The sequence below is a fragment of the Eptatretus burgeri genome, chromosome 2, assembly GCF_056783735.1.
Source record: "Eptatretus burgeri isolate ZD-2024b chromosome 2, Ebu_testis_v1, whole genome shotgun sequence".
NCBI lineage: Eukaryota > Metazoa > Chordata > Myxini > Myxiniformes > Myxinidae > Eptatretus > Eptatretus burgeri.
This window is the reverse complement of record NC_140962.1, coordinates 148,367,288-148,383,933: the sequence shown is the minus strand read 5'-3', so window position 1 is coordinate 148,383,933 and position 16,646 is coordinate 148,367,288. Positions and strand designations below refer to the sequence as shown.

General features: G+C 39.9%; 1 protein-coding gene across 6 annotated transcripts in view; it reads right to left on the bottom strand.

The window, feature by feature from the left end:
• LOC147033499 (uncharacterized) overlaps positions 1 to 16,646 on the bottom strand; it is a 60,465-nt gene that overhangs the window by 34,517 nt on the left and 9,302 nt on the right. For all 6 annotated transcript variants that reach the window (XM_085856089.1, XM_085856063.1, XM_085856045.1 and 3 more), the window contains exons 2-5: positions 16,239 to 16,367; positions 14,748 to 14,838; positions 14,535 to 14,666; positions 305 to 412 (exon numbers count right to left, since the gene is read on the bottom strand). In XM_085856089.1, the coding sequence (XP_085712215.1) occupies positions 305 to 412; positions 14,535 to 14,666; positions 14,748 to 14,838; positions 16,239 to 16,283 (376 nt within the window). In that variant the 5' untranslated portion in view covers positions 16,284 to 16,367. The remainder of the gene's footprint in view (positions 1 to 304; positions 413 to 14,534; positions 14,667 to 14,747; positions 14,839 to 16,238; positions 16,368 to 16,646) is intronic.

The following is a 16,646-nucleotide window of genomic DNA, read 5'->3' as shown; positions in this document are numbered from 1 at the left end:
GAAGATGAGAGGAGGTGTGGAGAGGGGTAAGATTTGAGTTTGTGAGATGAGGGGAAGCTTGGAGAGATTTGGATGAGGGGGTTGCAGAATGACAGGATGTGCAAAAGAAATGCAGATTTTTTTGAAACAACATCAATGATTTTCTCGACTTTTTCTCGTTTTGTTATGAGATTTAATTCCGATGATCTGAACATTGCTGAAAAAACACATAGTCTTTTTCATTGATTTTTTTCTTTCAACTGAATCCTTCCTCTAATCTCATCAATAAACATTTTCTAATTAAATACAAACACCATTTCCTTACCTCTTGTGGACTCCTCCATTCCACACTTTCCTTTCCTGTGGAACCCTTCACGGCAAACACATCGTCGGTTATATTCGATGTCACACTCTCTCTCTTCAACCTCACTCTCTGTGGAATAAAATGATAAACAGAAGAGATCGAGATGATATATATATATATATATATATATATATATATATATATATATATATATATATATATATATATATATATATACTGTATATATATATATATACTGTATATATACATATACATGTATATAAAAGTAATCGTCATTGCATCAGCAAAGAGAGGTGCAATTGGCATGGTGGGTTATCTTGGGTTATATGTCAAACTGGACATGTAACAGTCTTTGAATTAAAAAAAATTCTTACAATTTGTTAATTCGAAAAACTTTTATATTCTTCACTGACTAAAGTAGTAAACCATTCATTTTCATTAATTATTATCTATCACCCTTTGGACACAATGGAGGATTTATCACCTCAAGATTCACAAAGGTATATTATCCACTACAGGAAGCAAAATGAAGCTGATATTTCAGATTTTTCTTGCTAAATTGAAGGGGAAAAACCCAAAATGGTATATAGCTTCACTTTTCTTACCATGACAGTTGAGGTAACTTTACCAAGCATCAATTGAAAAATCCCATCTTTTGAAATGTCCACCAATCCAAGCCTTCACAAACTGTCGTACCATATCACTTTGCTTTGGACATGTAGTATTGGTTAGTTTTAGGTACACAGTTAATAAATAACTCCATGAAAACATCACTTTAATTGCCTCTTTCAAGCATTTCTTCAGATGTGTATCCACACACATCTTTTATGAAATCAAATCCCTTCAAACAGCTTGTTTTTTTTCTTTCCTTCCTCTTCCTCTCCATATTCTTCTTTGGTATGCAATGTAATGCTTTGGTATGCAATGAAGATCCCTCTTTCAGCATTATTAGTTGAGGGTGTTGCTTTGTTTCCAATGCAATGCCCCAGGTCATTGAAGGAATTTGGAATTTGTTCAGGGTATTGCTCATCTGCTCAGTTACTGAAATGCCTTCATTCGTTAGCTCACCTAATCATCGAGAAGGACACTGTGCGATCTTCAGTGTCCACCAACTAATGCCGGCAGATGAGAGTCCAAGTTTGACGTCTACCGAAAGGATGGCGCAAACATTGATGATTCACCCTGCCGGTGAAGCACTATAGGTTAACAGCTGGATAGAGATTCAAACCCAGGCGAGATAGCTTTGTTTTGTCGCTCCCCTCCATTAATTTTGGGTACCCGGTCAATGAGCATGGCCTAACGCCAACAGTGCATCCAACAATCAACACCAAGATACAAAATATCTCTCTACGACCAATGTAGATAGATGCTGAATTGAGTGGAGAATGTGAAGGAGAAATTAATAGATAGTTAGCATTGATGAGAACAGCATTGTGAGGATTGATGAATATCTGGAAAGGCAAAGATGTGGCAATATAGACCTGGAGGTGGCGTTCAATAATTCCATGGATGGGAAGAAGAACAAACAAATCAGTTCTTGAAGAAATTAGAGCACCATGTACATTACAAGTGCTGATGTTAAAACAGAAACTGTCATATTTTGGACACATCATGTGTGTAAAAAAGATAAAGTCTGGAGAAGTCAATGAGGCTGGGAGGTGAAGGAAGTTGAAGAAAAGCAGACCTTGTACATGTTAGCTGATTGGGGTAAATGCTGCAATCAAGCTGTCTCTGCCAGGGTTTTGGGAAGTAGTGCAGGATAGGGATGTTTCGAGGATTCTGATCAACAATGTCAATCACGAGATAACTAATCCACTTGAAAACAATGTGCCTGAATATGAATCACAGATGGTGCAGAACGTTTCCAAGTGTTATCTCCCATGAAAACAAGGCCTTCAAAATGAAAAATATAAAGTTCCGTAATTAAACTGAGTCTATGGGCCTATAATTTTCTCATTGCAGACATGTTGGTTCTCTCTCTCTCTCTCTCTCTCTCTCTCTCTCTCTCTCTCTCTCTCTCTCTCTCTCTCTCTCTCTCTCTCTCTCTCTCTCTCTCTCTCTCTCTCTCTCTCTCTCTCTCTCTCTCTCTCTCTCTCTCTCTCTCTCTCTCTCTCTCTCTCTCTCTCTCTCTCTCTCTCTCTCTCTCTCTCTCTTTCTCTCTCTTTTTCTCTCTCTTTTTCTCTCTCTTTTCTCTCTCTTTTTCTCTCTCTTTTTCTCTCTCTTTTCTCTCTCTCTTTCTCTCTCTCTTTCTCTTTCTCTTTCTCTTTCTCTTTCTCTTTCTCTTTCTCTTTCTCTTTCTCTTTCTCTTTCTCTTTCTCTCTTTCGCTCTGCTTTTTTCCATGTCTTGCCCCCAAGCTTTTCAGAGAGAACGTGTGGTCCACCATCAACTCCTTCTGGTGAAACTCCCAAAATCCAGAATCACTTCGTTCCTCTTTTTCCCCACCTGTGGAACCTAACCCCACATTCTCTTCTATCTCATTATTCCCTTACCTCTAGATGTTTAAGACAGCTGTTCACCACTATCTGCCCCATCCAAAAACATGAAAGTTTCTCGACCTATAAACCAGATTGGACCCTAAAATGATCAGATCGCCATATTAGGAACTCGATCACCAAATGGTTTGAACGAGAGTTTTATTTCTGTTTAAACATCTCGAATTACATGTTATTTTTTTTTCTTTCTCTTTCCTTCCAACATTTAACCTTCATACTTGTATTTCTCTGTTTATGCAAGAAAATAAATAAAGATACGGTCAAACAAGGATGCAGGTTCAGATCATACATTTAAATAATTAACTAAATATATGTATGCAGTGAAGATTGCAAAGTGTATATCTATCTACAGTAATAAGTGTGTGCGTGTGCGTGTGCGTGTGCCTGTGCGTGTGCGCGTGTGTGTGTGTGTGTGTGTGTATGTGTGTGTGTGTGTGTGTGTGTGTGTCTGTGTGTGTGTGTGTGTGTGTGTGTGTGTGTGTGTGTGTGTGTGTGTGTGTTTCTGATCCAAATCTCCAAAACGATGAAAACTAGCAGCCTGAATCTTTACATGGATACGAAGGGAACTCCAAGGAAGTGCATGAGTGAACATTGTGTGTTTGGGTTAATTAAAACACTCTTTTAGAAGATAATTAACGGTCTTATTTAATTATATACTTTATCAGGTTATCCTTGGCCAGATCACCCTATATGGGTCTTAAGGCATTTCCTGGGTCGCCTTGCTGGAGTCTGAAGCCAGCATGTTTTTGGCCGGCTCAACCATGCCTTGACAGCTTGGAACAGGCCACAAAGTTTTCTTAATGATAACGATTTTTTTTCACTTTCCATATTCATATTATCGAATGCCTGCTCATCATAACAACAAATCTCTGGGTGCATTGCAATGCTCGTAAACTCCAATAGACGCCAGCAGCCATGGCTTCATTTCATTTCCACACATTACATAACCACGAGAATCTCTTAAACTAAGAAGAATTACAAAATGTAAGCTCAAGATTTGAACTTAGCAGCAGTTCTGATGCTAGAAAAGTGTTCATTTTTCCAATTCGGACATTGCTTTGATGTGTCCAGGTGCATGGTTTCATCAACATCAATTGGTAATCGCTGGCCAAGCCAGGCGTTTCGTTGGAGTGCTTGAGTGTTTAAGCTACTTACCGAGCACCCGACATTCGATAACGGTATAGTTTGTGTCTCGATCTGGATGCACAGTCAACTGTTACTACAAGGTAGAGGTATGTATACAGCACACATGGTTGAGGTACATATGGGTAAATTTGGATCTGCAGGGACTCTCTGCAGGTGTGTGGACATGCCATGCCTGTTATAGGCACAGTGGTGGCAAAGTTTCATCCCGTACCTTATGGAGGTTTTATCAGGTTTGTCTTTGTCCTCATGGCTGTTTCTAAAGCAATTGTTCTTTGGGTGTGTGTGCTTAGCAAAGGTTATATGATTTCTCTATGTGACCTTCAAAGCAAAATATATTTGATAACACCAGATTTCCGAGCACTTTGCCATATTAATGTTTTCTAAATTACTGAGCCAAAAATTTTCCACCCTTCACATGCAGCTGTTTACCAAGATGAATGTTTGTGCACATTTCTTTCAAACGTCCATATACAAGCAACGTTGTTTTTCAGTGAAAGCTACTCAAGGTTTTTGGGTTGTATTCAGGAAGTACTGTGGTCAGGAATCAGACTGACGCCGAATCGACCAAGCACTAGTGTGTGTGTGTGTGTGTGTGTGTGTGTGTGTGTGTGTGTGTGTGTGTGTGTGTGTGTGTGTTTGTGTCTGTTTGTGTGTGTGTGTGTGTGTGTGTGTGTGTGTGTGTGTGTGTGCGTGTGTGTGTGTGTGTGTGTGTGTGTGTGTGTGCGTGTGTGTGCAAGTGCATGCATGCATGTATGTGCATGTGTGTGTACATGCAATTTGCTTCTGTTGCCTGCTATATGTGGGTACATGTGGGTGGGTTTGAGGAGGTGAAATAGAGACCTACCCGGTATTAAAGTATCTACCTCCATGTGTGTGTGTGTTGATGATTTGTGTCTAATGATGCGGATTTCAGAATGTGGAATGGAGTCTGCGCAGGATGGGCTTAGAGCATCCACCTTAATATTGGTAAGGGTCACGATTCATGGACCAAGATGTGAAGTTTTCTGTTGTCAAAGTTTTGTGCTGAGGCCTGTCTTCAGGATCGTCGCTGAGCGAAGACAGCTTCCAAATGAAGTTGGTTTGTAGTAATATTCTCATGGATGGTTTTTAATATCTCTGTGAGGTTTTTCACCATCATTGCTGCAGCTCCAACTATCACTGGTACAACTTTGGCATTCTTTAGCTTCAGGATCTTTTCACTTCATTCTTGTGATCTTGATATTTGGTCATTTTGAAGATTTCTGCATTGTTTAGTTCAGAATCACTTTTATTAACACATCATCTAGCAATGCCTACTTCTCTTTTTTGTATCTCATTATGATATATGGTCATAATGCTTTGTTTTCGATGTTCACATTCAATTGTATCATCAGGTCGTATGTGAGTGGTACTTTTATGTTTTCAGTGATTGCTTTTGTTTCATGTTACCACAAATTTTCTGGAACTGGGATATCAAAGTTTTGCAGATATGCTGGTGGATTGCAGATTCATTTCTGATGACTCCACCTTCTGCCGTACCATCGGTCATCCTTCAGACGGGCAAGCAGCAGATTCTTCGCTTACTGCAGATCTGGATAAATTCACAAACTGGTCCAACACGTGGAACATGTCTTTCAATCCGGACAAACCTCACACTCTCACTATGTCTCTTCAAAAGGACCATTTAGAAAATGCCCCAATCCACTTTTCCCAACAATGCTCTGGAAGAAGTCCTTTCTCTCAAGCTTCTGGGTCTCACTATCTGCCATGACCTTTCCTGGGAAAGCCACATTTGAAACCTCACCTCCAAAGCCAGTCACCGTCAAGCAAACTCCTTCCTCGGCCCTCCTGAGCTCCTGACCACATTAGTAGAGTTCCCACAATAGGGTCCCGTGACCGTTTTTCTGGGACCAAGGTTTGAAGGTTGATTTTATCAATTTGAGGGTGCTGATTAAAATGAGCTGGGGTGAACCTCGTGAAAATGTTGGCGAACTCGGCCAGATGCGAAAATTCAAAATGGCCACCATACTACTTCCAGTATATCAAAAATTGCATATCTTTGGTTCTACATGTCCGATTTTTATGATTTTTGGGTCAAAATATATGTTTTCAAGGTCAGGATGTCATATATTACCATTACAGATTGTTATATTTAAGGGTTAAGTCACAAAATATGAAATATAACTTTTCGCGGGCCAAATCCAAGATTGTCGTCGAGTAACATCTGGAAAATAGTAAAAAATCAATTTTCTTCTCATAATATTATTGGCAGTGAATCTTTTCATGCAAGTAAATGTTTTTTTATCTGTGGGTGTACACAGCAAATTGAGAGAAGAAGAGAAGGACGCAATCATTTTCTTTATTTTCAGAACATGATGTGTACATAATATCAATTTCTCAACTTTTACACTGTTCAGGTAGGTTATACCATTCTTTTGTATGTCCCTCCTGTACTTTATCTAGAACAGTAATGTGATGAAAGAATATCAACATTCCTTCATTTTGTCTGTAGAGCAACAGTGTTTCAATGGAAAAATGAAATAAAACATGAATTATCTGAATTCCCGGCAAATGAAGCTTTCCTGGTAAGTATTCTTGTCATTTGCATTGACCAAAGTTTGATGTACTGTCCAAACTGTCTTTTATCTAAGACAGTCATAATAAAATAATATTAGCATCTCTTATATTTTGACTGTGGCAATGTTTTTACAGTTGTAAATTAAATGAAATGAAATCTCCATTGAAACACATGCATGTAATCCTTCAGTCACTATCTGAGTCGCTGGCTCCAGCGTCACAAACTTCATTATTACTTTCAGCCTCATCATCGTGCAACAATGTCTGTTCTTGTTCAACCAAGTCATGTAAACTTCTTGGGAGTGCATCATGGGTATACCTCACTGACACACATCTACCGTCTTTCATTGTCCATCCATGGTTGGTAGGATTTGGGGGTGCATCCGGCTTGTCATAGTTTAGTTGAATGTAAACTTTGTAGTTAACTCGCGTCACATGCAGATTGTGAGAATCTGGATCTGGTGGGATGCGGGACATGGACTTGTGTTTCATCTGACCACACTTCCGTGCTATGGCTTCACCTAACGTTATACTGATTGTGTCATTATAGATGTGTCTAATAGTGAATGTGGCCATTTGCTGAAGCACCTCTTGTGTCGCTGGAAGTGTTCTGCCAACATCTTTCAAAAGATTGCGTTCCTCCTGAGTTCCTGTTCCTTTTTCATAAACTGTGTTTTTCCCATGTCCATAGAAGCCAGATGTTGTATCAGATCCACTCTGGATATTTAATGGGATTAATATTTCAGCTACATCATCAGAGCAAAGGTCTCTGCAGCTGATGATTTTGTCTTTCCGTTTGATAGCAAGGTGCCCCCCCAGTTGATGTGCAACATATGCAGAAAGAATCACTACATCGGTGTCCTCGGCATCAATCACGACTGTATCCATTTTTCCTGCTTTCGGATTTGCGAATAGATGAAGAACAGCATTGTGTCCGCCTCAATGTGACGACATTCAAATTCTTCCATCCTTTCTCCAGAGGAGATGTTCCAACAATTTTGCCTGATGGAGTACACAAAGTCAATTTCTCTACGATTCTTTACAAGCTTGGTAAACTCATCCTTTAGAAACTTTTGCAGCCTTTGTTTGTTTCCTTGATTGCTCAACAGCACCTGGAAGTTATTTGTGGCAGGAAACCTATCTGATGTTTTGATGTACACATTTCTGGACCCATCTCTATATGCTGTCGTGGATTTACGACGCTCATGCTCACTGTCTTTGATTGAATTTTCCACACCATAGGCATCATTTACAAAAACAATCTGGCATGCAAGCCATGAAGTTTGTGACTCTGGAGCCAGCGACTCAGATGGTGACTGAAGGATTACATGTATGTGTTTCAATGGAGATTTCATTTCATTTAATTTACAACTGTAAAAACATTGCCACAGTCAAAATATAAGAGATGTTAATATTATTTTATTATGACTGTCTAAGATAAAAGACAGTTTGGACAGTACATCAAACTTTGGTCAATCCAAATTACAAGAATACTTAACGGGAAAGCGTCAATTGCTGGGAATTCAGATAATTCATGTTTTATTTCATTTTTCATTTGAAACACTGTTGCTCTACAGACAAAATGAAAAAATGTTGATATTCTTTCATCATATTACTGTTCTCGATAAAGTACAGGAGGGACATACAAAAGAATGGTATAACCTATGTTGGGGAAAAATTTATATTAACAACCCCCTTCTGGTTAAACTACCAAAATCACGAATCACTGCTCACCTTCACTCTTTCATTCCTATTTTTCCCCACCTTTAGAATAAACTCCCGCACTCTATTCTTTCGCATTCTTCCCTCCAGGCCTTCAAAACAGCTGTTCACCACCACCTCTTATCATCCACCATCCAAATCCTCGATCTTTTCTACCCCCGATAATCCATCCAAGCCCACCTCCTTCAAATTCCCTGCTTTCCTTCCTGAAAGTCCCTGAAATGTCCAACTTCTATTCCCCATGTTCTCCGCCCCATCCTTCTCCCTTCCACAGTTCTCCTAGTGTCTCTGTTCCCCACAGTTTTGTCCTTCCCACTCCGTCCCCTCTTGTCTCATGCTCCCCTTGCTGTGCGTTGTGTGTTAGCTCTCACACGAGCCTCGACAATGTATACAAAAAAAAACTTCAGAAATTCTGTTGTGTGGTTGTGTGCACAGCTGTTCTGACATGGGTATTTGTGTGTGTGTGTTCAGTCATTAAGCATAATATATTCTCTTTGCTAACCATACTTCCTCCCCTCACCTTTCTTTCTTCCACCCCCCTACCCCCACCCAATCTCTATCTTTCTCTCTGTGTCCCATCCTCACTCCCCGTCCTAAAAAAATGCGGCATGATCCTCCCACATCTCTCCCTCCTGATCTCTCTCTCTGACTCTCTCTCTCTCTTTGACTTTCTCTCTCTCCCACTCTCTCTCTCCTCACATCCCTCCCTCCCACAGTGTTGAGCACCGTTTGGAGAGGCGTTGCTCTCACCACTTCCCCCCATCCCTTCTTCACCCCTTCTTTGCTTCCCTCCCTCCTCCATATATCCTCTCCACTCCGCTTCCTTCTCTCTGTCCTCTCCCTTCCCTCTCTTCCTTCCGTTCCCTCCTTTCCCTCCCTCCTCTCCCCTCCCTTTTCACTCTCCCTTTTATTCCCTCGAACCCCTTTCTCCTCTCCACTCCCCTCCCTCCTCACACTCTTCTCCCTCCTCTCTCTCCCAACCGTCCCTCATCTCCACTCCTTCTCGCCTCTCTTCCTCTCTTCCTCTCTCTCCCTCTGCTCACTCCATCCCCCCCCCCGCCCTTAACGTCACCGTCAGCATAGCAACGTGTTGTATTTGCCAGTAAATGAATAAATAAACAAGCAGTCATAGACTGGGACTTACGAAATCGTCAACTTAACCTCTGACCTTGTCCAATAAAAGCTGTCTCTCGAGAAGGCATCGACGCAAACCAGAAGTTTCTACGATGATTCTGTACCAAACCATCAAAAATCGAATATTTTGGATGTTTGACCTCACTGTGACCTTGAGCTTAGACCGATTTTGACCAAAATCTAATCAGCGCTAACACACCACCCTCCTGAATCACGAGGTGTAATTTGACATTGGTAGCTTCTTCCCTTCTCGAGTTATCTGTACCAAACCATCAAAAATCGAATATTTGACCTCACTGTGACCTTGACCTTTGACCGATTTTGACCAAAATCTAACCAGCACTAGCCATCACGCGCCTGAATCACGGGGTGTAATTTGAAATTGGTAGCTTCTTCCGTTCTCGAGTTATCCTGCCCACAAACAAACAAACAAACACACAAACAAGCAGTCATAGACTGGTACTTACGAAATCGTCAACTTGACCGCTGACTTTGTCTAATAAAAGCTGTCTCTGGAGAAGGTAGCGACACAAACCAGAAGTTTCTACCATGATTCTGTACCAAACCATCAAAAGTTGAATTTTTGACCTCACTGTGACCTTGACCTTTGACCGATTTTGACCAAAATCTAATCAGCACTAACCATCAACCTTCTGAATCAGGTGGTGTAATGTGACATTGGTAGCTTCTTCCGTTCTCGAGTTATCTGTACCAAACCATCAAAAATCAAATATTTGACCTCACTGTGACCTTGACCTTTGACCAATTTAGACCAAAATCTAATTAGCACCAGCCATCAACCTCCTGAATCACGTGGTGTAATTTGACATTGGTAGCTTCTTCCGTTCTCGAGTTATCGTGCCTAAAAAAAAAAAAACAAACAAACAAGCAAACGGAAGTCATCAATATACTTACAAAATCTTTAGATTTCGTAAGTAACAAACAAACACACAAACAAACACACAAGCAGTCATAGACTGCTACTTACGAAATCGTTAACTTGACCTCTGACCTTGTCTAATAAAAGCTCTCTCTCGAGAAGGTAGCGACGCAAACTAGAAGTTTCTACGTTGATTCTGTACCAAACCATCAAAAATCGAATGTTTTGGATGTTTGACCTCACTGTGACCTTGACCTTTGACCAATTTTGACCAAAATCTAATCAGCGCTAGCCATCACCCTTCTGAATCACGTGGTGTAATTTGACATTGTTAGCTTCTTCCGTTCTCGAGTTATCTGTACCAAACCATCAAAAATCGAATATTTGGCCTCACTGAGACCTTGACCTTTAACCGATTTTGACTAAAATCTAATCAGCAATAGTCAACACCGTCCTGAATCACCTGGTGTAATTTGACATTGGTAGCTTCTTCCTTTCTCGAGTTATCATGCCTACACACAAACACACAAACACACAAACACACAAACACACAAACACACAAACGAACAAACAAACAAACAAACAGAAACGGAAGTCATCAATAAACTTATGACATCTTTAGATTTCGAAAGTAACAAACATACAAACAAACAAACAAACAAACAAACAAACAAACAAAGAAGCAGTCATAGACTGGTACTTCCAAAATCGTCAACTTGACCTCTGACCTTGTCTAATAAAAGCTGTCTCTTGAGAAGGTAGCGACGCAAACCAGAAGTTTCTACGATGATTCTTTATCAAACCATCAAAAATCGTAAAGTCGACCGAAGCAAAAATCTCCATTTCTCCACGCAATTATACCTTAACGATACTCAACGACTCGTATGCTGGAGCGCACTGCATCATGGGACGACCCGTGACGCGTCGAGTGAAATATTTTTTACACAAACTTAAAACGTCTCCAAAACATCCGATTTTTACCAGAATTTCGACAACCGAGTTTTAAGCATCCTAAGCGATCACAAAAACCGAAGACAAAATTAAAATCGACGTTAAAATGAACTCGTAACGTTGAGTGAAGCAAAAATACTCCATTTCTCCACATGAATTTGCGGAATTATGTTTGACCTCACTGTGACCTTGGCCTTTGACCGATTTTGACCAAAATCGAAGCAGCTCTAGCCAGCACCCTCCTGAATTACGTGGGGTAATTTGACATTGGGAGCTGCTTCCGTTCTCGAGTTATCGTGCCTACAAACAAACAAACAAACTAACAAAAAACAAACAAGCAAGCAGTCATAGACTGGTACTTACGAAATCGTCAACTTGACCTCTGACCTTGTCTAATAAATGCTGTCTCTTGAGAAGGTAGCGACACAAACCAGAAGTTTCTATGATGATTCTGTACCAAACCATCAAAAATCGGATATTTGACCTCACCGTGACCTTGACCTTTGGCCGATTTCGACCAAAATCTAATCAGCACTAGCAATCACCCTTCTGAATCACGTGGTGTAATTTGACATTGGAAGCTTCTTCCGTTCTCAAGTTATCTTGTCTACAAACAAACAAACAAACAAGCAATCATAGACTGGTACTTACGAAATCGTCAACTTGACCTCTGACCTTGTCTAATAAAAGCTGTCTCTTGAGAAGGTAGCGACACAAACCAGAAGTTTCTACGATGATTCTGTACCAAACCATAAAAAAATCGAATGTTTTGGATGTTTGACCTCACTGTGACCTTGACCTTTGACCGATTTTGACCAAAATCTAAGCAGCGTGAGCCACCAGCCTCCTGAATCAAGTAGTGTAATATGACATTGGAAGCTTCTTCCGTTCTCGTGTTATCATTTTTTGGATGTTTGACCTCACTGTGACCTTGACCTTTGACCGATTTTGACCAAAATCTAATCAGCATTGGCCATCAGCCTCCTGAATCACGAGGTGTAATTTGACATTGGTAGCTTCTTCCGTTCTGGAGTTATCTGTACCAAACCATCAAAAATCGAATATTTGACCTCACCGTGACCTTGACCTTTGAGCGATTTTGACCAAAATCTAATCAGCACTAGCATCAACCTCCTCAATCACGTGGTGTAATTTGACATTGGTAGATTCTTCCGTTCTCGAGTTATCGTGCCTACAAACAAACAAACAAACAAACAAAAACGGAAGTCATCAATATACTTATGAAATCTTAAGATTTCGTAAGTAACAAACATACAAACAAACAAACAAACAAGCAGTCATAGACTGGTACTTACGAAATCGTCAACTTGACCTCTGACTTTGTCTAATAAAAGCTGTTTCTGGAGAAGGGAGCGACACAAACCAGAAGTTTCTCCCATTATTCTGTACCAAACCATCAAAAATTGAATTTTTGACCTCACTGTGACCTTGACCTTTGACCGATTTTGACCAAAATCTAATCAGCACTAACCATCACCCTCCTGAATTACGTGGTTTAATTTGACATTGGTAGCTTCTTCCGTTCTGGAGTTATCTGTACCAAACCATCAAAAATCGAATATTTGACCTCACCGTGACCTTGACCTTTGACCGATTTCGAACAAAATCTAATCAGCACTTGCCATCACCCTTCTGAATCACGTGGTGTAATTTGACATTGGTAGCTTCTTCCGTTCTCGAGTTATCGTGCCTACAATCTTTAGATTTCATAAGTAACAAACAAACAAAACAGAAACGGAAGGCATCAATATACTTACGAAATCTTTAGATTTCGTAAGTAAAAAACAAACAAACAAGCAAACGGAAATCATCAATATACTTACGAAATCTTTAGATTTCGTAAGTAACAAGAAGAAGACGTTTTGCAGAGCATGATACTTGCAAAATCCATGACAATTTTGACCTCAAAAATAATTCGTGGTTGAATTCAATGACCAAACATGCGACTGCTCTTCACATTTCAAGTCAATGGGATGAAAATTGACAATTTTAGAAAGTTGGACTATGTTAACCTCAAAAATAATTGGTGGTTGAATTCAGTGATCTGATATGCAAATCCTCTTCATATTTCAAGTCAATGGGATGAAAATTGAGGCTTTTAAAAATACCACCTTAGTTGTTGACCTTGGGCGTATATTGATGTTTTGACCTTTTGACCTCAACAACAATCGCCTTCTTCCTTAAGATAAACTCTACCATGTGGTGAAGTTTCGTGAAGATCGGTTTAAAATTGTGACCTGAAGGCGATAAACAGACAGAATAACAAAATCGACTGACCAATATACTTGAAAAATCTTCGATTTTGCAAGTAATAAATATGGAATGTGGATAATGGTTATGCATGTTAAATTGGGTATCCCATTTCATGGCATTAGTTGGTGGACATCAAAGATCCAATGGTGTTCTTCGTGAAGAGGAGGCTATCTATCACCGGCACCACAAACAAATTCCAAATTATTGCTTCAACTACTGCTGAGAAGGCAATGGCTAACCACCCAAGGAAGAAACTGCAATGAACAGAAACTGCAATAAAACTGCCAAGAAACAACTTTGACAGTGCTGGACCTGCCTTCTAGTAGAATACCAGAATGCAAATATGAATGTTGTGGGTGGAGAAGGTAAGGTATAAATAAATAAGTTAAGCTTGTGTGTTTGCAGTGCAGATCATGAAATATATAAAAATAAATAAATACAGGTCTGATGTCTGTCAGGCAGATGGTAATGTGTATAAAATAAATAAATTATTAACTACTACATTTGTAGTGAATGTTATTATGTACATGTACTGAAATCGTCCAGTTGTTGTCCAATAGATGCTCCAGATCGACGCACAAACGCACAGATGGAAGGACAGCACCCAAACTATCTGCCCCAAAACACCCTGTCAGGGATTAAAAATCCTTCTTTCTCCCAACTAATCCCCCTCCCCTCTCCACCCCATCCAGCTCGCTCTTTCCACCAAGATACAAATCCTTGATTTTCACCAAAACGTCCTCCATGTTGGACACACCACTTCAACATACTGATATCAACGTCATCATTAGCACAGAACTAGAAAACACTCATCGATCTGTTTCCCTCACTTGATCACATGTTAGTGTCGACACCACAAATGCCAGAACCTCTGTCAATTTTATTATTGTTCTTATGGAGGAGAAGTTACCCTTTCACTCCTGTCTATCGTTTATCAATACATTAAGTGTAGTGGAGTTGTGGACAAAAAATGAATATGCAGGTCGAGATGGTTCATTCACTTAATCGTTGGTTGTGGTTGTACTCACACTTTGAGTAATGAAGTTTAAAAGTAAATGAGGTGGAATTGTTTACCTGGGTCACAAACACTGCATTGCTTGCACATTGTCATGTTGTTGTCCTTGTCCATGTATGACATCCCCATTTTACAAGGAGCACAGAGAGGATTACTTCCCGGAACTTGGCAAGGCTTGAACATGAACGTTCCTGCCAAATACACAATTAGTTAAAATTGCTGTAAAAGGTTCTGACCATAAAATAACAGTTTTTATTGAGATCAAGACTCACCAATGGGACAAAATTCACAGCAAATTCCATGAGGATGAAGAAACTGATTTGCTGGACATGGAGATGAAGATTCTCCTCCAAAACTCGAAACCTGTAAACCCAAAACACACAAAACAGTGCAACACTCAGTCGAGCACATACCCCCGCTGGGTTGAACAGTTTACGTTTTTGTATCCCACTGATAGGCCGGATCTGGATATGGACTTCAACCAAAATCGAATTAACCTGTTCTTGTCACCTACTCAACTCATCCACTAAGTTTCGTCCGAATCCGTGAATAACTTTTTGAGATATCGTGCTACATATCGTTTTGGCCCGATCTCTCACTGGTGAAAAATCATTGAAAAAATTATGGTTTCCCTAAACGGTTCCAGATCTTCACCGAATCTAATCACTTCGTACTTGTCACTCCTACAACTTGTCCATCAAATCTCATCCGAAGCCATCCTCAAATTTTTGAGATATCATGTATCATTTTAAGGCCCATCTCTCAATGGTGAAGAATCAGTTAAATTAAATAATTATTCTGTCCAGATCTCGATTCGGATCTTCATTAAAATTGAATCAATTCTTCCAAGTGGCACTCCCAACTTGTCCATCACATTTCAGCTGAATCTGTCCTTTACTTTTTGAGATATCCTGCTCACAGACAAATAAACAAACAAACAGAGGTGAATACATAACCTCCTTCCACTATTGGTGGTGTAGGTAGTAATATTAATTGTCTTGAATGTGTTCTTCCAATGAATAATGATTCTCCTAAAGATTAAATATTATCAATAATGTTAAATTCTTCGTCATCAATTTCTATTTTCTTCAAATGTTTAAGCAGTTCCCTTGATGAAGGAAAACAACTTTGGTTTTTTTATCCAAATTCAAGACTCACGGAAGAGTTAGAACATAGAACAGATCAAGAGGCAACAGAACAGAGGGAGGAAACATCATTAGCAAGGCTGAGGGACAAAATAGCAGGAAACTTAGACAAATAAGGGATGTAGGGAGGAATTAGAGATAGAAGAGGCCTAACCAGGTGAACAAGGTGGATACAGAAGCAATCTCACAATAAGGAAATTTGGAAAGAGGTGGGCTTGGGAAGGAATGGGCTAATCGGGGTAGAAAAGATCATGGTTTTGGGATGGGCGATGATCTGAGAATGTGGTGGTGAGCAGCAGTCTTGAAGTCTTGGAGGGAATAATGAGATTTAAGAGAATGTGGAAGTTAGTTCCACAGGTGAGAAATATAGAGGAACGAATGAGTGGAGATGAGCAGTGATTTGGGATTTGTGTGAGAGTTTCAACAGAAGGGGCTTGATGGTTGACCGTGAGCATCCATATTTGGCTTGGAAAGTCAACCATGACTGACTGATTCATTCATAGTCAGGGTATTTTTCACAAAATTATGTTTGAATTTTTTACAAAACAATCTCCTCGTCTTCTAAGATGTATGGCTATCTGAGTCTATAAGGGACAGAATTACTCAAATCAAACACACCGTGATGAAGATAATTAGATGAGACAGCCATGGTACATCCATCATTGTATTCCAGGAAGTTACAGGTTCATCTGTGAAAGGCTCCACAAAATTCCTTTCACTGACGAGCAGAGAAATGGGGAACAGAACCTGTTGTGAAAAACAAACTTTCGTCTTTCCATGTTCACACTTCTCAGATGAGTATACTGTTATAAAACAGGGGTTACATATCATGTGTGTGAATTGATTTATTGATTGTGTTGGTCGCATGTTGACAAAATGGTTTTACCTTGTCCAGTTTGCTTCATGTTTACTCTAAATGAGAATGTCGTTTATAATTTTACTAGTAGTAATGCCCGGCATTGCTCGGGCTAGCAATAAAGCCTGGCGTTGCCCGGGCTTTCTTGCAAATTTCCTGAATAGCTGTTT